The sequence below is a fragment of the Takifugu flavidus genome, chromosome 14, assembly GCF_003711565.1.
Source record: "Takifugu flavidus isolate HTHZ2018 chromosome 14, ASM371156v2, whole genome shotgun sequence".
Classification (NCBI taxonomy): domain Eukaryota; kingdom Metazoa; phylum Chordata; class Actinopteri; order Tetraodontiformes; family Tetraodontidae; genus Takifugu; species Takifugu flavidus.
The window spans coordinates 6,826,908-6,849,417 of record NC_079533.1 but is presented as its reverse complement, the minus strand read 5'-3'; the positions used below and the strand labels follow the sequence as shown (position 1 = coordinate 6,849,417).

The following is a 22,510-nucleotide window of genomic DNA, read 5'->3' as shown; positions in this document are numbered from 1 at the left end:
GTTTTTCTTAAGTGTCAGCTGCAACTAACTTAGAACTGAGTAAACTATCATACAGACAATAGAAGATCTTTGTTTGGAAAGGCGCCCCGGTCACAGTTGCCCCATTCTTGCTTTTTCCAAGTGTTTGTTTTACATTTACCCAGAGAGTGTCCTTCAGGATGACCCTCAGAAGTCTCCTCTTATCCCTCAGACAGGTCATAAAAGGTTTGAGAGCACTATCTGATCCAGGAAGAGTTCTATGAGTCCATATTGAGCCAGTTTATAATGTCTCAGGCTGGAGTCTGTCCCTCAGGAGGGGTTCCCTCTCTGAAACCTCACACCATAAAAAATCACTATTATCTGAGTGACATCAGCACACTGGAGGCAGAATCTGTCCGTGAGAGTGTTAGGGTTAGGGTTAGGGTTAGTAGTCTGTGAGAGATGATTATTGTGCGTCCAAGTATGAAACCACCTCAGTTGACAAGCCGTCCTCCTCCGCATCGCCGTGATGCGACCTGCAACCTGCAACCTTGTCCCCATTGTGAGGGAGATCACGTTCAGGAGCTGCAGACTGGTCGATCCTGCTTATTTTGGTTCCATCGGTTTGGTGGAAGCCAAACAAAGACAGACACACTGTTTCTGCAGGCCTGAAGCGTCTCTCCAAGGTCATTTGGGGGGTTTGTTCAGGAGGCTTTTCTGCCATTACAGGTCAATTCATTTCTTCTCAAGTCCTCGCTGCTCATCTCATCAGTGCTGCTTCTCCGAGTCCACGTTCAGCACGATTATCATCCTGAGAGCCCTGACTGATGTATCTGGTTTTCAGTTCCAAACTTTACTCCCACACACTTCACCAAACTTGGCTCCTAAACGTTGTCTCCTCTGACTGCAAAGCATCTCAGAGAGCAACGTGGTTGTGCTCGTCTCCTGTGGGATACAGTTATGCTGCACAGCAGGGGGGGAGAATAGGCCCAGATGAAAGCAGGAGACTTAAAAAAGTTAAAAGAGGGAGAAATCAGCAATGGAACGGGGGGGGATGACAGAGCAGTTGAATAGCAGAGAATAGCTGCTACGAAGGCTGTGTGTTAGCTTGTGCTTTTGATGATCAACAGTCGGCAGGAAGGAGCTTCAGCGGAGTTCAGAGATCACACGTTCCCTCCCATCCTCCCCAAAAAGGCTGGCGGTGGTTCCACCCAAGCCTCAGTCGCCAGGTGAGTCCACAGAACACCAGCACTTCACACAAATATTGCTGAGTCAGGGTCATTACAGACAAAATGTATTTTCCTGTTAGATTTCAGGGGCCTCCTAATATTTCTCTGTACTCCAGACGTCAATTCTGTTTCCTTTCTCTTATTGCATAGTTGGCTAGACGGGGTGTGTGTGTGTGTGTGTGCACTCACTCTCTGGCCTCCCGGTCTTTATCCCACTACCGTCTGGTTTCTCATCCCTGCTCTCATCATTATTCCGTCTTCATCAGCCTCTGCCGTTATCATCTGCATGCTGCCGTCGCTGTCCGCCTCATCAACCCATTTGGTATTCATTCGCCTCTGCTTAACCTCTCAGGTGTGACCCACAGAGGCGTGTGTGCCTGCAGGAGCGAGACGTAATTAACACAGGGCTTCTCTTCAAACAACAGGGAATCCTGCGATGCCTTTAAGGCAAAGACGATGGAGACGATGCCTGGATTATTAGGAATCTCCATATTTTTGCTAATTCGAGCAATTTCACCATTCACCAGTTTTGTTTGAACACACACAGGCACACACACACACACACAGGCATACACACACACAGGCACACACACACACAGGCACACACACACACAGGCACACACACACACACACACACACAGGCACACACACACAGGCATTCATTCTGAGCCTTTAGCTACCCTTTTATTACTTCCTCCTCTGTGCTAAATTCTTCCATTTGTCTGCGGCTCACAGCACAGCCGTCCTCTCTCCATTTTTCCTCCATCCAACATTCAGCTCATTTCCTGGGACCCTGCACCCCATCCTCACGTCGTCATGGAGACAGCTTCTCATGCTTGAACACGCCTGAATAGGGCAGGTGATGAGGAGCTGCAGCGGCTGTAGATCTTCAGGTTGAGGAGACGGGGCAGATTTAAAGCCCTACCTCAGGCTCCGCCGCCGTGTTTGCCTTTAAACCACATCAGTCAATAACCGGACCCAACGTCAGTCCCAAACACCCGCTGCAGCTCCATCGGGTCTCCATGTTCTGATGGCGTTCATCATGAATTGAGATTATCCATCATCGGGAGCAGACTGGGAAATACCCCAAGGCTTTGGCCAAGGAAAAGATTCAATTAACCTACGATCATTTATCTTGTGAACACAGTCATTAGCAACAGGTCAGGTCAAATCTCATCTGATTTAATTCTCGTGGCTTTTCTTATACAGTAGACAGATCAATGTGGCCCCAGTGGATTTAGGAATCAGTACGTGACAGATTTATGACATACAGGAACTAGTTCTGTCTTTAACATGTTCATTTCCAATGAATTTCCGCTATTTGTCTGGTTTCTACAGTTCAGACTGTGCAGCGGCCTGCAGCTCCAGTGCGAGGGTCGGCTCCTCTGGGGTCCCCCCGCCGCGTGGCCCCCTTTAAGGTGCAGCAGGAGCAGCCGGAGAGCCGGCAGAGGGAGCAAAATAAAGAGGATCAGCAGAAAGAAAGGGAGAGGCAAGCGGAGGAGGAGCGGGAAAAGGAGGCGCACCGGGAAGAGGTGGGCTGCTGGAGGAACCTGGAGTCTTCAACCTTTTCCAGTTTTGATGTTGACGGCGGTGTTTTTACGGTCCTGTTCCGTTTAGATCCGGAGGCTGCAGGGTCGCTGTGAGCAGCAAGAGAGGCAGCTGAGAAGGCTGAGAGAAGAACTGAGGAAGACATCTTTGGGTTTCCAAGCCTTCATTATCACTACTCAGCATTACTGCCTCAAGGTACCCGGCCTGAATATCATAATTAGGTTACACCAACCTGATGCAGGACAACCCCCCACCCCCACCCCTCACCCCCGAAGCATAAGTGTTAAAGCTGCCCCAGATGAGCTTTTTCTGCAAGGTCAGGGACATACAGTATTTAAGACCAGCTCGGTGAATGAGCGGCGCGATGCGCAGCTATATGAGAGGTCTTCCAGAGATCAGTGGGACACTCGACACCGGTCTCCAGTTTCCTCGGCCTGTGTGATGGAGCGGTTCAGCCTGAAAGGTGTCACCGCTGTAATTCTGCTGTCAGGCTGTCTGGCTTCTTTGTGGTCAATGTCTGGGTGCTGCTGTCCTCGAGTCCAAGTGTGGGTGGTTCCACGCAGGGTTGAGCTCCCTCTACTGGAAGTAATGAGAAATGACAACTGTATGCAGGATCACCGATCAGCACCCAGGTTTGCAGACTAGTGAACGCTGACTGGGTCATTATAACAGCACAGCGCCTTTTCCCCCAAAGCTACAACTGTAAGCTAACTCAGCATCAGGACCTTGACCCTGGGCCATTTCAGTCTTTTACTGTAACAATGAGAGCTTTTACTGTCAAGATTTAGTCAAGAAATAAACACCATATGATTTAAGAGTCCCCAGGTTTGTTTGTGGCCATGCTAGCTTGTAGCTTCAACATACGAACGACCATCGATTACAAAAGTTGCTCATTGATCAAGGGCAGAGCTGCTGAAACTAAATGCTAAAATTTATGATTTTGCAGAATAAAACTACAGAAGAAAATGAAAGGAGGTTGTCATCAGAGATGCAAGAGATCAGAGAGGAAATGGGTGAGTGCGACTCTTCCAAAGGTTAAATCAACCTAGAACAAACATTCTTAGCACTGAAATACGTGCATATTCAATTAAAGCCTTCTGATAAAACTCGTCATCACATGTATGTGCACCCTTGTCTCATACTCAGAGTTCAACTCAGCGCGTTGGGACAGACTCGTCCAGGAAAAGGCGGCGCTGGAGGCGGCGTTCGACCACGAGCTCCAGGAGCTGCAGCTGCAGCAGGAGGCGGAGCTTGCAGCTGTGGAGGAGGGGCTCAGGAAGTGTCACCTGGCGGAGACAGAACACCTGAAAGTGGAGCATCGTTCAGAGATGGAGGAACTGAGAACTCATCAGCAGGAGCAGGTCGGAGAAAGGCATCATGGGAGTCACTTGTTTTTAGGATTTGGTGTGAAATCTGACCAGAAACGACAACATTTTCTGTGGTTGTGGACGTGCTAGGTGGAGGAGATGACGGTCCACCACCGGGCAGCCGTTCAGGAACTCAGAGACATGCATAACATCACCATGGCGACGCTGCATGAGGAGCACGCTCGAACCATGAGAGGTCTGATTTCAGATCAGAGTATTATAATGCAACGCTGCCACTAGTGTCGTTATTATGATCATTATTCTTCATGAGGTTGTTGTCCTGTGTTTAGATTTGAGGAAAGCTCACGAACAACAGAAGCTGCTTCTGGAGGAGGATTTTGACAAACTGAGACTCTCTCTGCAGGTATGAATCCGCCAAAGATCCAGTTTTGTCTCTTTGCACCCTTATTGATCTCATCTTGTGTTGACAGGATCAGGTTGATACCCTCACATTTCAGAACCACAGTCTGAGGGATAAAGCCAAACGCTTTGAGGATGCTTTGAGGAGGAGCACAGACGAGCAGATAATTGTGAGTTTCCCTCCAAAACAGCCGCTCCCAGAGGTGGATTTACTGTAGCGAGCGTGCCTCAACCCCAGTCCTTTGCTCCGTTGTCTGTGTGTGACTGTGACAGGAAGCTTTGGCTCCGTACCAGCACATCGAGAAAGACCTGAAGAGCTTGAAGGAGGTCGTGGAGATGAAGAACCAACAGATACACCAGCAAGAGAAGAAGATCTCTGATCTGGAGAAAGTGGTAGGCTCAAACAAGCTGTCCCCACACACACACACACACACACACACACACACAAAGTGAATAAAACAGTGAATAAAATTTTGCGCTGTGGTTGTGTTTTACTTTTGAGCAGGCCCAAAAGAACGTGTTCCTGGAGGAGCGAGTCCAGGTTCTGCAGCAGCAGAACGAAGATCTGTTGGCCCGGATCCAGATTAACCTCTCCATCTCCAGGTACGAAGCACGGCCGACGTGTGTCTTTAGCAACAGTCTGAAGGTCCGATGTCTGAAAGGAACCGTGAACTTGCCCCCCCCCCCCCTGCAGGCAGCTGTCGGAGGAGAACGCTAATCTCCACGAGTCTGTGGAGAAGGAGAGCACCGAGAAGAAGAGGCTGAGCCGCAACAACGAGGAGCTTCTGTGGCGTCTCCAGACCAGCCCGCTCATGTCCCCGGCGTCTTCCCCGCTCCACCGCCCTTTCTCCACCTCCCCCGTCCCCTCGTCCCCTCTGTTCTCGTCCTCACCCGTGGCCGGCTGCGACTCGCCCACTCATTGCCACGGCTGCCCGCAGCAGGCTCAATACTTCTCCCCCACCCACAGACCAACTGCCAATCAAAACCTTTCCCCGGGACCAGCCGCTCAGAGGGCCACAACCAATCAGAATTACTCCCCTGGCCCGGCCACGCCCACTCACAGAGCTAATCGCTGCAATCCTGCGTCCTGTCTGGGCTCTTTGCAGAGATAAACTCTTAAGTTACGTCACCGCCTGCTTTCTTTCTTAACCCGCATGCGCACCGAACACACGAGCGTGTCAGGTGTCCATCACGCCATCGTCACGCACAACACACACAAAGAGCCCAGCTCTGTGCCCTCGCACCACGTTTGCATGTAAACTGAGAACAACTGTACATACTGTACCATAGTCACGACAAAAGATGGTGAAACCCTCACACACGTCCCACCAGAGCACAATAATCTACCGCGCGGCCATGCCCGTTAGAAAATAAGCTATGTTCTCCGTCCCAACACGTCGTCGTTTCAAACCGTCGGCAAAAGCGCCTTATTCTCCATCTGGCCGCTCCCCAGCTGAAGAGCAAGTAACGTGTTGTTTCCCACAGCAATTTGCCTAAAATTCCAATGTAAATCACAAGCAAATCTTATTTTCTTTTAGTTTTTTCCAGCTGTGGAATAAGTCCTGTCATTTGTGGGTCCCTCTCCCAGCCGTTTCAGGGGACTTCAAATTCCAAAGCCTGCAAGGTCTTCCTAGCATGAGCTAATTACTCTCCGCTTTTTACAAGATCCCTCAGGTCAGCTTGCAAGAACCACGTCTGCAGCTTTCTGAATTACCTCAGCGGGAACGTGCTGTCCATCTTCTGAAGCTCCCCCAACAAAAGAACCCGATATGCTAGAAGGGAGCTCAAACTTACCCCCCTACAGGAAGCTTTGTAACGTTTATTCCTTTTACTTATTTCTTACGCGTGTTTTGCTACTAAGCATGTACTGTGAAGGTCTTCCGGTCTTAATGTTAAGCTTATTATTGCTATTATGTGTGTATTTATCAAGCAAGAGTTTAATGAGTGTTTGTAACTTTCAGAGTATCACCTATGGGACACAAGTGGAATATGTGATGAGTAGTGGCGATCATCACACACACGCAGCGTTCAGGGAAGTGCGTTGTCATTTAACACGAGTCAATAAGCTACGTAGGTTTAAAACAAAACCCAATCACACAGGTTAACCCTCTGTTTACCTCTCTGTGAAGCGTCACAAAGGTTGGAATCATCCTGTCCAAAACCTGCTCGGACCTCATCCTGTCCTTCAGCCACTGAGCTCAACCTTGTGCAGAAGCTACACTGTGTTTCTCAGAGCGCAACAATACACAGTTCAGGGACTTGTTTTCTAAATTGACCGCGGTCAAAGTTCTTTCAGCTTTGATCTTTGTACAAATCGTCTTCAGACTGCAGACGTATCCTGGGTTTATTTTCCTTTTTACAGAGACCAGACCCCAACCTTTGGTGTCTACGGTGAAGGGAAATAGCTTAAAGCCTAAAATTGTGATGTAAGCGCCTCTTCTGTGGTAACATGGTGTCCTTTTTTACCCCAGGGTGGTGCCAATATCACAGTGCTTGACCTCAACTATCCTGTTGGATGTGTAATGAGTAAATAACGGAGGCGAGGATCAGGGTGTGTTAACGGGGCTTATGGGCTAATATTGACACTAATATATGTCGTATTCTTAGTTGAGTAGGTGTATTTAAATTCTGTGCCACTCCCCTGCTCACCTTTTTTATCAACACGTTTATTACCTTTTTACCAGCATATATGGGAGGACATTTCTGGCCAACCACTTTTTTCAGTCGATGCTACACTGAGACGACGTACCAGCACTTTTAAAATGTGGAGAAGAAGCCCAATTCATTCACGGACCATATCTTATTTTTGTCTTTGTATGATGCATATACAGGGTTCAACGCTCTCAAAAGAATGTCAAAAGCTTCGGATTTAAGAAACTAATTCTCGTTTTACCGAAGATTTTTTTAGAATGTCACCGCACAACAGTTACTTGTCAGTTGTAGCCAGTGGGGCGCTGTTTTCTAGGCTCTCGGCCCACTGGGTGATTCTTCAGGGTCATTCCAAAGCTGCAAAAACGACAAGGATGCAATGTACAACGCTGTTTACAAATTTCAGACACTTAAATTAATATTCCACCTCCGACTGGACAGTTATTTGACAGTGAACTGCTTCTGCAACGGCCCTTCGATGTGTCCTGTGGACATTTGCGTTTTCTGCTGAATGTTATTTAAAGGAAAACCTTTTATATGTGTGTTTTTTGTCTAACGTGGGACCTCGTTGTCCACTATGTAGCAGCCATTTAATATGTAGCACTTTGTTTCAGCCTCCCCTCGAGACGCGTGGGTAGTTTAACTCATTAGGAATTAAAAACGGCCATATTGATGTGTAAATGCTGTTAAAAATGTTTCCACTGCATGTCGACTCTTAGCACTACTCTTTGTACCCCCCCCCCCCCCCCCCCCATCCCGACCCCCATCGGTTTGCTTGACGGAGAGTTCTGCTGCCGATTGTACATTTGAATGTGAAGACATTTATAACATAAGTAGGATCTTAGTGCATCAGTAAAGAGACACGTGGTTGTTTTTGGTGGTGGGTGTTTCTTCTTCATCGACCTCTCTGCATCTGTGACCGTGGGACGTAGCGCTTAGGAGGCCGGAGGCCGAGGAATGAGGTAGTCGAACCTGTAATGTATACGCGCTACCTGGATGCTTTTGTTTCTACTTTTAATGACGCTATATTAAAAAAATATTCAAGACATTCATCTGGTGTCTGTCTGTTAATTTGCCAGTTCTGGGATAAAATACAACAATATCGTACAATACAAAACTAGATGCTTGACAAAAACAGAAACTTACATCCTTTCGAAAGCTTTATAAATGTTAAGAGATTGAAAAATACATGATATACACTTAATTTTACTTTTATGTATCACAATAGGCAGATATCGGAGTTGTTTAGAAGACCTTCAGTTCTGCAGATTTGGACAGAAAATATGCAGCATTTGGTCCCAGTTACATTCTTAATAAGGATACACGAACCGTCAGAGCAGTCCTGAGACATCCTGGAGGCTCTAGAGAAGGACGATATGGTAACACTGCCCAAAGAGAGGGGGTCAGACGGAGAAGAGGGGTCACTTCCGCATGAAGTGAGAAATGACGTCCATGGGCAGCGGGAAGATGATGGTGGAGTTCTTCTCTGCTGCGATGGTGTTGAGAGTCTGCAGGTAGCGCAGCTGCAGGGCCGACGGGGACTCCGCGATCACCAGGGACGCCTCCTTCAGGGCGCGGGACGCGTTCATCTCGCCCTCGGCTGCGATCACCTGCAAACAGACACGGGGGGCGGACGCGGCTGGTGGGTTACCAGGGGGAACGGCTGCTTCCTGCACGTGCGTGCCTGAGCGGCGTGCGCGCTGACCTTAGCTCTGGCCTCTCGGGAGGCCTCCGCCTCAGCGGCCATGGCTCTCTGGAGCTGATGAGGCAGCTTCACGTCTTTGATCTCCACACGCTCCACCTTGATGCCCCAGTTGTCGGTGGCCTCATCCAGGTTGGTCTGGAAAAGGAAATCAGAGGAAGCGAGTCCATCACGATGAGATCGCCAGCAATCGATGAGATCGCAAGATTCCCCGAAGGGCGTACCTGCATGCTGTGGGCGATGCCCTCGCGGTCCGACAGGAGCTCGGCCAGGTTCTTTGTCCCGAGGACGTTCCTGAGGGTGGTCTGAGCCAGCAGGCGGGTGGAGAAGTCAGCATTGGTCACGTTGGCCACAGAGGCGATGGGGTCACTGACGCGGAAGTACACCACGCCGTCTACGCTGACCGTAACCGAGTCTTTGGTCAGGATCTGGGGGGGCGACAGACCGTGAGCGCACATCAACGGTGACACGTGGCTGCCACAGGATGCCTCTGATGACAGGGTGCTACCTCTTGTGGTGGGATGTCGAAGGAAACTGTTCGCAGATCTACTTTCACGAAGGAATCGGTGCACGGCAGAATGAAGAAGATGCCTGTTACGAACGGGGGAAACAGATGATTTCCAGTCGCTTTGCTTTGCACGGCCGGTAAAGGTTAAAGGTCGACATGTCTACCTGGCCCTTTGGCCTTCCTGTCTGTGATGCGGCCCAGCCTGAAGATGACAGCGCGCTCGTACTCCTGCACGATCTGCAAGAACAGAAGCACAGAACACACTCGCGTCACACGGGCGCGACTGGCGGGGGCTCAGGGACGGTGTGGTGTTGCTCACTCACCTTGAAGCAGAACCAAATCGTGATGGGAAAGAGGACGATGACAAAGATGCTCGACAATATGACCAAGATCCAGCCAATGCACCCCAGAGACCCCGTCCGCTCGGCTGGATGGACGAAAAAACGGAACGATGAGACAAAAGGCTGAATGTGGCGTGAAAGGAAAAATAAGACTTGACGAGGAATTGATGTCAAACTGCTGGCACAATGCTAATTAATATCGCCTTATCGGTCATAACAGAAAGCGATTCGTCTTCATTTGTATTTCACCTTTTGTATTGCTTAGTCAATAAAAAGTCCGTGTAAACACACCTTCACAAGCAGAGCAAACAAGACATGTGTAACGTGATCTTTTGTGCATTGCTGAGGCATTAAAAAGCCGTAAATAAGGGAGGGACCAGTAATGATGTTCAATAATAGCAGCTTTCATCTAGACGGGACGTAAGCATTTCCAGCCTGCTGCAGCTGTGGTCTGCGGGTCCCCTTGTTCAGTTCACATGACTTCTTGTTCAGAGGTCAGACAACAGGAAATAACAGGACAGGAAATTTTCAATGCAAGTTTGCTTGTTGCACCTCACAATTGTTGCCTCAGCTACGTTAAATTTGGCCTTGAGTCGTTCTTAATGTGATCACAAAGGATTGATCACTGTCACACCCCCCCCCCCCCCCTCAAAAAAAGACAACTAAAAACAGAGAAAAGTAAAATGTTGTGTACACTGTCAACCCTGTCAGGCAGGTCGGTTACAGAGTAAACCCGATCAAGTCAAATGACCAAATATGGTCCCGAGCCCAAAGATCAGTTTTCCCCATTTAAAGACATAAACAGCACAGAAATAAAGGAAAACAGGTAGAAGTCAGTCCTGTGCTTTTAAGACTCCTTATCTTAGCGACACGTGATTTCTTTCTCCATGACAACAGGGTTCTGCTTTGCCCAAAGGCTCCACACTGCTCATGTGAGCAGACAGAAACACTCCCTGTTTCACAACAACATTCACCCCGGAGCTCACACAGGCGTTAACCCTGCTTCCTGTGGATAACAGGAGCTAAAAACACGGAGTAAACTGTGGTAGGAAGGTCGTGTCTCACATATGAGGTTGACGTCGGTCTGCCCTCTTCTCTTCTGTTGCTCCATTTCCATATGCTGCTCTGACACCACAGAGGAAGTCGTGTTTCCAATTACTCATGCGAAGGCAGCTGCAGCGGCTTTAAAAGGCGGCGTTGGGAGTGTGGGTGGGGCTCAGAGCCCGAGTTGATCATCAACAAAGTATAGGTGCTTGATGATGAAACACAACTAAAGATATAATAAAGGAAGCAAACAATGACCACCTATGTAGGTCATATACTGTATATAACAGACAATTATGTCTACGACGTGAAGGCAAAACGTACAGCAAAGGTAAATCAGCGTAATCTACCTTTATCTTATATATTTTGCTTGGTAAATAGTTTTCTAGTTTCATAATTTCATTTGAGGTGAAAAGTACAGAACTATTTCACTTCCTACTGGAAAAATGAACAAACTAAAAGCCGCCCTGCTGGTCTGACCTATTTTACTTCTTCAGAACTTGGCTTGAGCGGTTAAAAGTGAAAGACGTGACATTGTTCAGCGTTTCCTGCTAAAATAATGTTGGAGGTTCACCTCACCATTCACCCAAGACTGAGTTTAAAATATGATAGTATTCTGTTTGCTTCAACAACATAATTCCAAATTCCATTTTATTGATGACATTTCCTGATAACTGGCACAGAAAAGCAGCTGCAGTAACAGAAACCAGTAGTTTACTGGGGGAAAAGTACAAATACAAATAGGAAAGAAAAACCGATGAAACCAAACAGAACGCAGTTTAGCAGGTTTTCAGTGTATTAAAAAACAGGCATTCTCCATCTCACATCCACATTTGAAAACATCGTTTGGTCAAATACTGTATGCACAGTAACAGTGAGGTGAAATCGGTTGAAATCACCGCGGTAACCGCACAAGGGTAAACGGCTGACTCTTTGCTGGTTAGCTGAACATCGCACGCGAAGCGTCTCTGCCCGATGCATGTTTTTATTCATGATACAGCCAAGACAGGACAGGATTCAACTTTCTCAAGTGTGTTTGAGAATCCGTCTGTTTACAGCCAATAAAACCCATCAAACATTGCTGAGCTGAAGCCCGTTGATCACAATAATAAGCATGTCCTCAGACATGGAAAAGTGGACATGAAATACTATACAAGGATACTTTCAGGTCTCTTCTTCCTATTTTATTCTATATCACTCTAGAATTCATTTTTCACTAATTAAGCTCGTTTAAAAAGCCCAGGTCAAGCTAACATTAAAACTAGTCACAGTCTACTTGTAAACCCAACTATTCTGAGATGTGATAGTTAAACCTGCTCACTTTAAAGACCTTGAAACACACAACCCCCATTTTTACGGTCTTGATGTGATTGTTAGTGGTGATTCTGGCTGTAACACAAGTACGACAGTAATAGTAACACTATCGTCGCTGCTCCTATCGGCTGTTGACACAGGTTGAGTGTTAAAGGTCAGCAGGGGAGAGTGTATCTCACTGCCACCCAGGATGCAGGCCTGGCTGAAGGGGGAAGGGGTTTCCTGGGCCTGGAGGGTAGTTGGTGAAGCTGTTGGGCTGAGGGGGGAAGCTTTCCAGAGCAGAGGGGGGATGAGCCTGGAAACAAGGAGACAAGGAAGAGTTTTCATGAAGGATCAGATCAGGGAGTTCAGACTCTTAAAGTTCGGACTCTTTAGCCTGTGTGCCTACCTGAAGAAGAGCTGACTGCATGGTCGGGTTGTGGAGGCCACTCAGGGCCGCGGGGGAGGCAGAGGGAGTGAAACCTGGCACCCCAGGGAAGGACAGCAAACCAGGGAAGGCACCACTTCCTGGACCCTGAAGTCCGCCACCGAGCCTGAAGCATGCAGAGCGATTATTGCCAGATGCTGGTAATTTATTAAATAAATGATAACGCACATCCTGATGATACAGTGTAAATGGATGGGAAGTGTATTGCTATTAAGGAGAAAATATTGTTGGCACAAACATCTCACAAGGGCGTAAGTAGGCGTGCACGTGGACTCTGTACTTCAGATGTGATGATTCACGGAATGATAACGACAAGCGTCAGGTGGAAACCGGACGCTTGAGCTCCGTCTTTCCAAAGAACTATCATACCTCACAAAATAGGTCTAAGTATTCACTTAAATGAATAAATAATGGCTGATAAAAACAAACAAACAACAAGGTGATGCACTTAATGCCTTAAAAGCTGCCAATAGTTTAACATGAGGAGAGCTGAGGTGTACAGAGAGCTTTAGCTCGTGGCTAAAAACAGCAGCATGTGGCATTTGTGGGTATTTGGGCAAGAGTGAAAAAGAGAGTTTTAGCCAAAAGAAATAATTCAAAACTGGAGCTTAAAGTGTCATTAAGAACCAAGGTGATTTGCTTGTGTTACTTATTTTGTTTTAAAATGTTAAAATGTGCGGCAAATAGTGGTTGTTGGAGGAATGCTCTTGCTATTCTGTGCACCACCACATCTCTGAAGATTCAAAATGCCCTACCCAGGCTGGAAGTTGGAGCTGAAAGCAGAAGCAAAGCCTGGCAAAACTGGAGATGAGGCCGGGACGCCGGCCACGGCTGCCGCGGCGGCGGCGACGGCCTGCAGCGGTGCCACTGACGCCACTGAAGCTGGAGCGGCACCTGGCAGTCCAATGAAAGATGACAACACCGGACTCCCGGCACCGTGACCTCCTGTCACTCCCAATCCTGGGAAGGCGGCGGGGCTAGGGACAGGCGGGAGGCCTGGGAATATAGATGGGGCAGAGGTGAGGGCCAGCCCAAAAGGTGAGGCTGCGCTGGGGGCAGCGTTGGGAGCCAGACCTTGGTATATGGAGGTGGACGGCGGGTTGGCGATGTTGCTGGTGGTGGGCATCACGGGCATGGATGCGGGGATAGAGGACGGAGGTAAAGAAGAAGACAGAGCTGGTAATGGGGCCAGGCCAGGATAATGAGAGGGCACAGGACTAGATGACAGAGCTTGGAGTCCAGCTATAGCAACTGGGTTTGGAACTTGAGGGGAAGCTGAGGGGTGTGTGAGACCGAAAGAACGCGCCAGGGCAGCCTGAGCAGCCTGAGCAGAACCTGGCACCACCAGGGAACTGACGGACGGCGTGCTCGAGCGAGACGTTCCCTTGAAAGCTGAGGGCACGGGGCTGTTGCTGCCACTATTACTCCCCCCTGTGTGCCTGTTCAGCACTCCAGCTGCAGCCATGGCCGCCTGGACCTGTGAGGGGTGAACTGGGGAGGGCTTGGGACTGACACCCGAACAGCTGGGAATAACTAAATTGGATGATCCGGGGGGGACAGATGGTAGTCCAGAGGGGGTATAACTTCTGATTACTGAAGCAGAGGGGTTACCTGCTTGTTGGTGCATTCCAGGGTGGCTGTGTCCTGACTGGTGGTCTGCACACAATCCCTTCTGTTGAGTGGAGTTTGTCTGAGATAATGGGTCTGGGCCACTCCGGGAGGAAGCTGGGGTGCCTGGCCGGGACACACCGTGAAAGGGGGAAGATGAGAAACTAATGGGACCAGGAGTTCCACAGGGGGTACCCGAAGGGGTGTGGTTTTTGATGACAGAAGAGGGCGTAGGGGTGACGTGGCCACTTGGGGTCAGTCGCCCTGCCTTGATCACAGACGGAGATGGGGCTGGGGAGGGAGAAGGGGCGTTGGGGTTGTGAGAGGGGACCATGCCTGGGAAAACTGGAGTAATGGGGGTTGTGGGCTGGGCCGGAGAGGCCTGGGGTGGGGCGGGGGTGGCAGGAGTAGATCCATGAGGAATAGGCAGAGGTCCGCTGTTAACTCCTGGTGTGGTGTTCTGAGGATTTCCTGGTTTGGCATAACCTGGCGGCAGAACATCAGCAGGGTGGGTGAAAATGGTCATTGGAAAATAAAATCTACCAGATCTGAAGCAGCTCTGCTGATGATTTATTCCTGATTAGTAGTGTTATTGCTTAAAACAATCCAAAACATGTAGGTTAAACCAAACCGACTACTGGTAAAGACGCATTTAATTCACATCTGAAGAGAAGAGCCAAAGCAAGGCGAGAGAGCCAGACGATGTCCCTGCATGCAAGGTCCAGACCTCCTGAACTGGTCTGTGTGGTCTTACCACTGATGAAGGTTTCAATAACTTATGTGGCTTCACTGTCGCCGGCGAGGCTTTAATAACAGATGCTTCACATCCCAAAACTGCATCAGGCATTCGTTATTTGAGTCAAACTCGTGACGTGCGCATGTACACTCACGCAAAGTGATATCGCCAAACAGCTCTAAAATGAATATAGATTTGAGACGTGAAAATTGGCGACAAAAAAAATCCCCCAAAACGTATCAGTCCCTCCAATAATTTGGAATCGCAACAATTTAGGAACGTCAGTCATCCATAAGTTGGGATTTGCCAGTTTCCTTTGATTTCCAGCCATCACTTCTTTACAATAACAGTTTAGCCACCTGCTCAGGGTGCCGACGGGAATGGTGCACGTTTACCCTCTGGTTCACCTTAACGTTACAAAGGCCACACAAAATCCAAAGATTGTTGTGCACATTTTTATTTCAATTAAGCCAATAAGGAATATAATGTTTGAAACTCCTGATTCCAAAAGCTCTTTGGCAGCTTTATCTTTCTTCTCCACTGATTAGTGAGTGGAAAAAAACTATTGTAGAAGGACTGATAAGTTATCTGAAGTGACGTCGTGTATTAAATGCAGGCGTGTGGCACAATTCCAGAAAATAAATAAAAAGTAAAAAATGAATCATCACTCGTAATGGATTCCCAGCCCATCGCTCAATGACTGACCAGAGAACATGAATACAACACCAGCATGTTGCACTGCTGGACAGAAGAAGGGATTTAAGGGATTTTTCCTTTTAGGCGACCTCATCTGCAAGTGGGAAACGAGTATGTACGAATAGGAATATCAAATCCAGGGCAGGTGTGATCGTTTTATAATACCGAATCTAATCCAATCTGAGATGATCCCTCAACACACGTCTTTGGAGTGTGGGTGTGTTCTCTGGTCACTCCGTGTACTCCAGAAAAAGCAGACACATTGTTGTTAACCTAAAAAAGCATTAAGCTTGAGAAGAACGAGTAAGCAGCATGCCAGGACGTTAGGCGGCAAGCTTCAACGGCATGACTAGTTACTGTCATCCACACGCAAACGCTCGGTCTGGAATCATACCTGCAACTTTGTGGGTAGAGTTGTAGGAGGGAGGGGGCCCACAGGCTGTTATAACCCCTCCCACAGAAACAAGGCCTGCGTTGTTGTATGCACCTGAGCAGCAGTTGCAAACATTAACAACGTCCACCCCACATTCACCAATGCAGATCCTAAGAATGGCTCTCAGCTCTCAGTAACGTTCAACCATCACGGGCGATAATGCCCCGTAAGAAAATACAAAGAGTGAGGGAAAAGTGCATGTAGGTGCGTGTGTTCTTTCTTACTTGGTGCAATGGTGGCATGGGGACGACAGGGTGGTATAGGGTAAGGCACAGGCCGATGAGGATTGTAAGTTGAAGGAAACTAGAGAATAGACAGAGAACATTCAGAAAACACTGGTTGACCCCCATCTTGTTCACTACATGTTTCAGATGTTCTGCCTGTATCCACCACTGCACACTGGTTCTGTCACCACTACTACAGGTTGCACAACAAAGCTTGGTGCTATAAGTTGAGGCTCTTATCTTGCACATTGGGTAATAAATCACACAAGTCTTCAGTCATGTGTTTGCAGCTCACAGTCATGTGACTTCTTTAAGACATCATGGAAAAACTGTGTCACCTCAGTTTTATTAGAGCTTACGGGTTTGAAGGGTCCAATGATCCGAGATGCAATTCCTTTCCCCTCCAAGCTGTTGGACGGGTCGTCTTTCTTGTCACCGTCTCTTTTCACAGGAGGAATTCCCTATTATTGTAAAACAAAAGGAAAAATCTGGGATTTTGTCAATGAGCTCAGAAAACATAGTATGAAAAACTAGCCCCTTTTGTGCCTTCTGATTTTTAGCTCAGATATAAAGAAAACTATCAGATCCTTCGATAGTTCAATGTGCATCTTTTATACGTTTAGATGTCAAAACTTTCCACCTCCTTAACTTGTCTTCATATTAAAAAACAGACACTGTAAATTGGAATGAAGATTAAACCACAGTAATCTATGAGGAGGAGGAAAGAAAAGCTGAGCACACTTACAGGGAAGGTGCCAGTGACCAGGCTGGGTCTCCCTTTAGGATATGGATTTCCAGGTATGATACCACAGGAAGAAATCATAGCGACTGGTGCTCTGCAGCCATCCTTACACACCTAATGACATACAAGCTGTAATATTTTGGAACTGCTGCTCATCAGACTAAGTGTATCACTGTGACTTTACCTGTTCTAGTATCCTGCGAGCACGTTTTTTCTCAGACAAATGAATGCGAAATAGATCCTCGATGGGTCGATAGTTTTGAGCATCTGAAATGTTCCTACATACAAACACAAATACCACACGTCATCTGAAATTATAGAATAAAATTACAACACAGCAAACCTCCACAGATCCCTCAATTAGCAATACGTAATATTTACATGGTCAGATATTGGAAATTTCTTTAAAGGTTTCAGCCAAAATGCAACATTGTCTGTAATTAATAAATAACGATGCCAAGGAAGTGGCTGATGGGTAGAACAAACAAATCATGTATTTCTTTTCACATCTAGTCCATAAATAAAATCTACTCACATTGCTAATAGTTCAAGGACAATCAGTCTGTCCTTTGAGAAGGTGAAACAGTTCAGGATATTTGCAACCTTGGTTGTAGGAATGGCGACCATTTTCTGAGGGCAATAAGAACAGCTTATTGTGAAACCAGACTCCAAATAAGAAAAAACAGAACTGAATTCTAATGCGGTTGTAAATTATCAAGACAATCTGCGTCTGCAAACTCACGTGCTGCAAAGCTTTGACGGCTTTGATTTGTGGTTCTGCCCATGAGAAGTACTTCAAAATTTCTGTCACCTGTAGATATAAGACAGTCCCAACTCACTGGTGCAGCACTGGATGTTAATGTCAGAGTTTTAATTAGGACACCCCGAGTTCAATTTGATTGATTTGAAGGTTTTAATAAGCAATGGAAAGATTGGCCAATGCTTTATTCTTCTTCTATAAACAGTCTTAAAGGGGACAAAGTCCATTAACAAACAGATAAATATCGCAGTTAGCCTCAGTGTTGTATCTTGCAATTAATAAAAGTATAAAATAGATTTAAAACGGCTGCTGAGTGTGAATAAACCTGTCTGCAGGTGCGTGTACCTGCTCGCTGGAGAAATATCCGTGCACACGGTCGATGGCTCGGATCCGCTGCTCAGTCAGGACGCACTACATCAGAAAATACAAATTCTCAAATGCTTGATCATCATGGAACAATTTTTATGTTACACAAACAAAAACAAGCTCCTTACCTTCCGTATTTCGTCCAGAACAATATCAAACGATTTCTTATCCATGTTTGCACCCGGATTATTTTGCTGTCTGTTTGTCACCAAATTTACTGTACAATGCAACTGTCTGAACTATATTTTACTTAATCTAGATATAATTCATCGGATAAAAACACTTGAGGGGGTAATAATCAATGTTGCCGATTTCAATTCATAAGGGCAAAAGCACTAAGGGATTGTTTAAAATACTAATTGTACAAAGTGTCGTGTTATTTTCCAAATTAGAATTCATGTTTTTTTCAGTCGAAGAATAACATCAAACTTTCCGCTCGTTAACAATGACTTTTACAAAAGAAAAGCAGCCTCTGCAGTGGAAAACCTGTCTGCACCAGATTCGGCTGCAGCTAACAACAAGCTAGTCAGTCACAGCTACTCTATCTCCAAGCAGAGTCCAAGAAAAATACACAAAATATCGCAAAATAATTTCCCAACCGTTATTTCACGACTTGTTTAGATCCGATATTGACAACAACTCCTGTAGTTTGTGGGAAAATATAAAAACTCAAACAAAAGTAGTACATTTACGCACAGTGAACGCTAGCAGTCTCGCTAGCCTCCACTGACAGTGCTGGTAACGTCAACACAGGCATGCAGCCTGTTGGAAAATATACGATGCAGTAAATTATTTTTAAAAATACTAATTTGTTTTAAATTATGCGCGCATTTACTTAAAATGTATTTATCTATTTATGTATTTTATCTTTTGAATTCAATGTTTTAATATAGTAATTAATTTTTCGGTTTTCTGGGTCAGGCGGATTTTGGACACCATACAGGAAGTAAACATACATCGATCGCAGCAGCAGAATATAAAATAAGTTGCGATTGCATGTTTTAAGATGGATCGTTTTTCGTGGTCAAATGGGCTCTTAGAAATAAATGAAACATTGGTGATCCAGCAGCGAGGTGTCAGGTTGTATGACGGTGACGATAAGGTATAATTTTGTTGACGTATTGGTAAACTTGTCAACTGAAATAACACCTTCGAATAAAGCTGATGTTAAAACTGTGTAAATGACGCTGTGCTGTTTTCTATCCGTGCTGTGTGGACGCTTGAATATCTCTAGATTGGAATGTGTGTTGCAGACACGACAGATTGATGCAAACCAACAACTACGTTATGTTTTTCCTGTCATTGTCCCAGGCCAAGTTGGATGTAGGAGTTGCATTGTTGAGCACCCATCGGTTGATTTGGAGGGACAGTAAAAATCATGTAAGAGCCGTAGACCACACAAAATTGTCTTATTTTGTCTTTTAATTGATTGTCACGTTGACCTTTCTAATTGTAGGATTGCTGCATAGCCATGCCCCTGTTTCAAATTATCTTTTTTGAAGAGCAGGCTGCAGGAATAGGAAAGAGGTGAGTGTCTTTAGAATGGAAAAACAGAAGGGAGTTGTTGGGAGCAGGTTTTTGTGTTGTTTGAATATGATTTTCTGTTTCTCATCATCCTTTCATTGCGGCCTCCTGTAGTGCAAAAATCGTTATTCACCTTCACCCAGTGCCTGCAAACAAGGAGCCTGGTCCCTACCAACACAGCAAGTACTCCTTCATTAGGTTGTCCTTCAAAGAACATGGGCAGATTGAGGTAGTACCATGTACACAACCAGCAACACTTTATAATAAACCATTTTATAACCCGGTTTGGAGAGTCCCAGTTTTCATTTGTTTCCTTGCAGTTTTTCAGGAGGCTGACTGAGGAAATGACTCAAAAGAGATGGGAGAATACACCAGTCTCCCAACCCATCCCAACAGGAACTGGCTCTCAGGTCAGAAACTCATCTGATAACCTAATCTGAATCTCTATTTAAATGAAAGACAGATGCCAATCTGCTATTTATTATTAAACCTTTACTAGTCAACATCCCTAAGCATGGGCACTGTTTCATATTTAAGTTAAAAACCTTGGACTCTAAATGAAAATGTTGTTGTATGCTCAGTGCTCAGTAGTCATTATTCTGAGGGCACTTTAAGCTCTTTTATATGTTGTTCTGTCACCGCCTGAGCAGCTGTTATTGGTGCATATGACCACTGGATGGCAGTATTGTCGCTTAATGTTGCTGCCGACTTCAGACCGTTTGTGTGCAATTTAGTGTCTTCATATCTTTATTTAACTGTCCGTGTTTAAGTCTTCTTGTGTGTTTCTTTTCATCTTGTTCATATAGGCAGGAAGAATCCGAGCAGTGGGGATTGTTGGCATTGAGAGGAAGATAGAGGAAAGGAGGAAAGAAACTGACAAAAACATATCTGAGGTAGTGTTAAAAAACAGCAAATTGGTTTTTATTCATTAATTTAATTCCACAACAAAATTCTTGGCATCTTATTTTCTTTTGGGTTCTATCAGGCATTTGAGGACCTCAGTAAGCTGATGGTTAAGGTAAAGAATTGTTTCTTGCACTCATTTTACCCTGCTCATAGCTCAATTGTGATTATTCGGTATGTGATGCATTTAACGAGCTGCGTGTGTCCTGTTAGGCTAAAGAGATGGTGGAGCTGTCCAGATCTATAGCCAACAAGATTAAAGACAAGCAGGGGGATATAACAGAAGATGAGGTAAGTCACAAACAGGAATATTTGAGAGCACCGGGGTCCATGTTTAACAATACGATGCACTTGTATTGTATAGTCTAATCATACCTTGCTGCTGCCGCCTGCTGGTTTTCAGTCATTAAATTTATGTTTTTCTCTCCAGACAATCCGGTTTAAGTCCTACCTATTGAGCATGGGTATTGCTAACCCTGTTACCAGGGAAACACATGGATCAGGTACACATTACCATTTACAGCTGGCTAAGCAGCTGGGAACCATGCTACAGGCCCCTCTTGAGGTAAGATTATGTGCCATATGTGTCCAGCATCTACGATCCTACCCTGAATTCAACCTTCCTCGTGGTGACGTTTAAGTGTCTTGCTGACTCGGTTTCCCTTCCTGCCTCTCCCTTCTCTCTCAGGAGCGGGGGGGTATGATGGCGCTCACTGAGGTTTACTGTCTCGTCAACCGTGCCAGAGGGATGGAGGTGACGCTTGCATTCACGCTCGCTCCCGTTCGCGCTAATCTGACCTCTGAGCTTTCCTGTATTTTTGCCCTCCCCTTTCGCAGCTTCTGTCTCCAGAAGATTTGGTCAATGCGTGCAAGATGTTCGAGTCACTGAAGCTGCCGTTAAGGTTTGTGTCGTTAATATTTGTGATCAGAGCCAGGCTGCGTGTTTGTTAAAGACATATAGGGCAGGCTTTGTGCCTGCTTCAGAGTCCAGGCTTTTCCTGTCTGACTTCCTGTTGTTGGAAGTAGCGTCCAGCCCACTGAATGTCATTTCCTGTCACTTCCTGGGGTTTGAAAAGAAACAGCGTTCTATTTCCTTACTGCCCCGGTCCTCGTCTCCCCTCATTGATCACTAATGCTTATGCTAACGCACAACTCTGTAAGCCATACGTTCTGATTTAATTCAGCTCTCCGACTCTCACTCTTTCATGCACTGGTCCACTCTGTAGGCTGCGTGTGTTCGACAGTGGTGTGATGGTTGTCCAGCTGCAGTCTCACAGTGAAGAAGAAATGATAGCCTCAGCTCTGGACAGTGTAAGCTTTACCATCATCTAAAACCCGTGTGCATCACAAGATCTACAAATGAATTCCATTTTTCTGTGTCTGTGTCTTCGTGGTGCCTGTGCAGGTGTCAGATAAAGGCTCACTGACAGCAGAGGAGTTTGCGAAGCTCTTGGGTCTCTCTGTGCTTCTGTCTAAAGAGCGGTAAGATGACACAACGGGGCTCCTTCTCTGTCAGCTCTAACATACAGACAACCAACTTCTCTTCTTCTTTCCTCATCTGCAGGCTGCTGCTGGCTGAGAAGATGGGTCATCTGTGTAGAGACGACTCTGTGGAGGGTTTGAGATTTTACCCAAACCTCTTCTGACTGAGCTCCGGTTGCGCTGGAGAAAATCACTTTAAATGTTTGTTCTAAAGGAACTTAAACTGGACGTATATGTCCCAGGTGAAAGACTGGACCCATTACACCTTTGTCATGCTTTGTACTGCGCGCTCTGCTGCTGTAGTATAGATCACCCATCCTGTTTGTTTTGTCAGTATGTAAGTTATGCAACGCTATAGATATTACATGAGACCCTGTACAGATGTTTAAGGTAAAAGAAAAGATGTGCTGGAGACACCAGAACCTGAAATACCAAATACTCATGCACCGAATTATCTCATTTTTACATTTTGTAAAATAAAAGATTCTGGGGGGAAAGAAAGAGATTTTTTAATACAATATCACATTGCACACATATGCATTTTTAAGACCATCTATAAAAATGTACAGCTGCAGTCTGTAGATACTTT

General features: G+C 46.2%; 4 protein-coding genes across 9 annotated transcripts in view; 2 read left to right on the top strand and 2 right to left on the bottom strand.

Moving 5' to 3' along the window:
* Positions 1 to 8,163, top strand: part of mtus2a (microtubule associated tumor suppressor candidate 2a) — a 28,295-nt gene extending 20,132 nt beyond the window's left edge. For 2 of the 3 annotated variants that reach the window (XM_057054857.1, XM_057054858.1), the window contains 11 exons: positions 1,089 to 1,187; positions 2,526 to 2,719; positions 2,805 to 2,930; positions 3,682 to 3,748; positions 3,882 to 4,096; positions 4,193 to 4,298; positions 4,393 to 4,466; positions 4,534 to 4,632; positions 4,736 to 4,855; positions 4,965 to 5,065; positions 5,157 to 8,163. In XM_057054857.1, the coding sequence (XP_056910837.1) occupies positions 1,089 to 1,187; positions 2,526 to 2,719; positions 2,805 to 2,930; positions 3,682 to 3,748; positions 3,882 to 4,096; positions 4,193 to 4,298; positions 4,393 to 4,466; positions 4,534 to 4,632; positions 4,736 to 4,855; positions 4,965 to 5,065; positions 5,157 to 5,574 (1,619 nt within the window). In that variant the 3' untranslated portion in view covers positions 5,575 to 8,163. The remainder of the gene's footprint in view (positions 1 to 1,088; positions 1,188 to 2,525; positions 2,720 to 2,804; positions 2,931 to 3,681; positions 3,749 to 3,881; positions 4,097 to 4,192; positions 4,299 to 4,392; positions 4,467 to 4,533; positions 4,633 to 4,735; positions 4,856 to 4,964; positions 5,066 to 5,156) is intronic. The other variant, XM_057054859.1, reaches the window with a different exon arrangement.
* Positions 8,164 to 8,258: 95 nt separating this feature from the next.
* On the bottom strand, positions 8,259 to 10,878 carry stoml3b (stomatin (EPB72)-like 3b). Its single transcript, XM_057054887.1, has 7 exons — positions 10,728 to 10,878; positions 9,645 to 9,748; positions 9,486 to 9,558; positions 9,322 to 9,404; positions 9,038 to 9,241; positions 8,817 to 8,951; positions 8,259 to 8,721 (listed from the first exon to the last, which is right to left on the bottom strand). Exons 1-7 carry the CDS (start codon positions 10,777 to 10,779, stop codon positions 8,533 to 8,535), a joined length of 840 nt encoding a protein of 279 aa, XP_056910867.1. The 5' UTR covers positions 10,780 to 10,878; the 3' UTR covers positions 8,259 to 8,532.
* A 38-nt stretch (positions 10,879 to 10,916) lies between these two features.
* On the top strand, positions 10,917 to 22,422 carry vps36 (vacuolar protein sorting 36 homolog). 2 transcript variants are annotated; one of them, XM_057054886.1, is made up of 14 exons: positions 10,917 to 11,037; positions 19,324 to 19,392; positions 19,469 to 19,539; positions 19,651 to 19,765; positions 19,857 to 19,946; positions 20,343 to 20,429; positions 20,522 to 20,554; positions 20,653 to 20,730; positions 20,870 to 21,004; positions 21,128 to 21,193; positions 21,277 to 21,341; positions 21,666 to 21,750; positions 21,845 to 21,921; positions 22,004 to 22,422. In XM_057054886.1, the coding sequence occupies exons 1-14, from the start codon at positions 10,960 to 10,962 to the stop codon at positions 22,083 to 22,085; spliced, it is 1,131 nt and encodes a 376-aa protein (XP_056910866.1). In that variant the 5' UTR covers positions 10,917 to 10,959; the 3' UTR covers positions 22,086 to 22,422. The 2 variants fall into 2 exon arrangements, with proteins under 2 accessions (XP_056910866.1, XP_056910865.1); XM_057054885.1 differs by lacking the exon at positions 10,917 to 11,037 and adding an exon at positions 18,941 to 19,114.
* proser1 (proline and serine rich 1) lies at positions 11,321 to 18,772 on the bottom strand. 3 transcript variants are annotated; one of them, XM_057054870.1, is made up of 13 exons: positions 18,141 to 18,772; positions 17,992 to 18,057; positions 17,629 to 17,697; positions 17,422 to 17,516; positions 17,071 to 17,164; positions 16,890 to 17,000; positions 16,504 to 16,605; positions 16,145 to 16,223; positions 15,882 to 15,974; positions 13,522 to 14,541; positions 13,203 to 13,443; positions 12,409 to 12,553; positions 11,321 to 12,315 (listed from the first exon to the last, which is right to left on the bottom strand). In XM_057054870.1, the coding sequence occupies exons 1-13, from the start codon at positions 18,183 to 18,185 to the stop codon at positions 12,196 to 12,198; spliced, it is 2,280 nt and encodes a 759-aa protein (XP_056910850.1). In that variant the 5' UTR covers positions 18,186 to 18,772; the 3' UTR covers positions 11,321 to 12,195. The 3 variants fall into 3 exon arrangements, with proteins under 3 accessions (XP_056910850.1, XP_056910849.1, XP_056910851.1); XM_057054869.1 differs by having other exon boundaries at positions 13,203 to 14,541; XM_057054871.1 differs by lacking the exon at positions 15,882 to 15,974 and having other exon boundaries at positions 13,203 to 14,541.
* Positions 22,423 to 22,510: the final 88 nt, after the last annotated feature.

Excerpts from the sequence above, each read along its gene's own strand:
- stoml3b (XM_057054887.1), bottom strand. The coding sequence starts at position 10,779 with ATGGAAATGGAGCAACAGAAGAGAAGAGGGCAGACCGACGTCAACCTC. Across the intron at positions 9,242-9,321 it reads TCGACATCCCACCACAAGAG|ATCCTGACCAAAGACTCGGT; the intron begins GTAGCACCCTGT and ends TCGCCCCCCCAG. Across the intron at positions 8,722-8,816 it reads CCCGAGAGGCCAGAGCTAAG|GTGATCGCAGCCGAGGGCGA; the intron begins GTCAGCGCGCAC and ends GTCTGTTTGCAG.
- proser1 (XM_057054869.1), bottom strand. The coding sequence starts at position 18,185 with ATGGATAAGAAATCGTTTGATATTGTTCTGGACGAAATACGGAAG. Across the intron at positions 18,058-18,140 it reads TTCTGGACGAAATACGGAAG|TGCGTCCTGACTGAGCAGCG; the intron begins GTAAGGAGCTTG and ends TTTCTGATGTAG. Across the intron at positions 17,517-17,628 it reads CCGTCAAAGCTTTGCAGCAC|AAAATGGTCGCCATTCCTAC; the intron begins GTGAGTTTGCAG and ends TATTGCCCTCAG.
- vps36 (XM_057054885.1), top strand. The coding sequence starts at position 19,019 with ATGGATCGTTTTTCGTGGTCAAATGGGCTCTTAGAAATAAATGAAACA. Across the intron at positions 19,115-19,323 it reads TGTATGACGGTGACGATAAG|GCCAAGTTGGATGTAGGAGT; the intron begins GTATAATTTTGT and ends TCATTGTCCCAG. Across the intron at positions 20,731-20,869 it reads GGGATATAACAGAAGATGAG|ACAATCCGGTTTAAGTCCTA; the intron begins GTAAGTCACAAA and ends TTTTCTCTCCAG.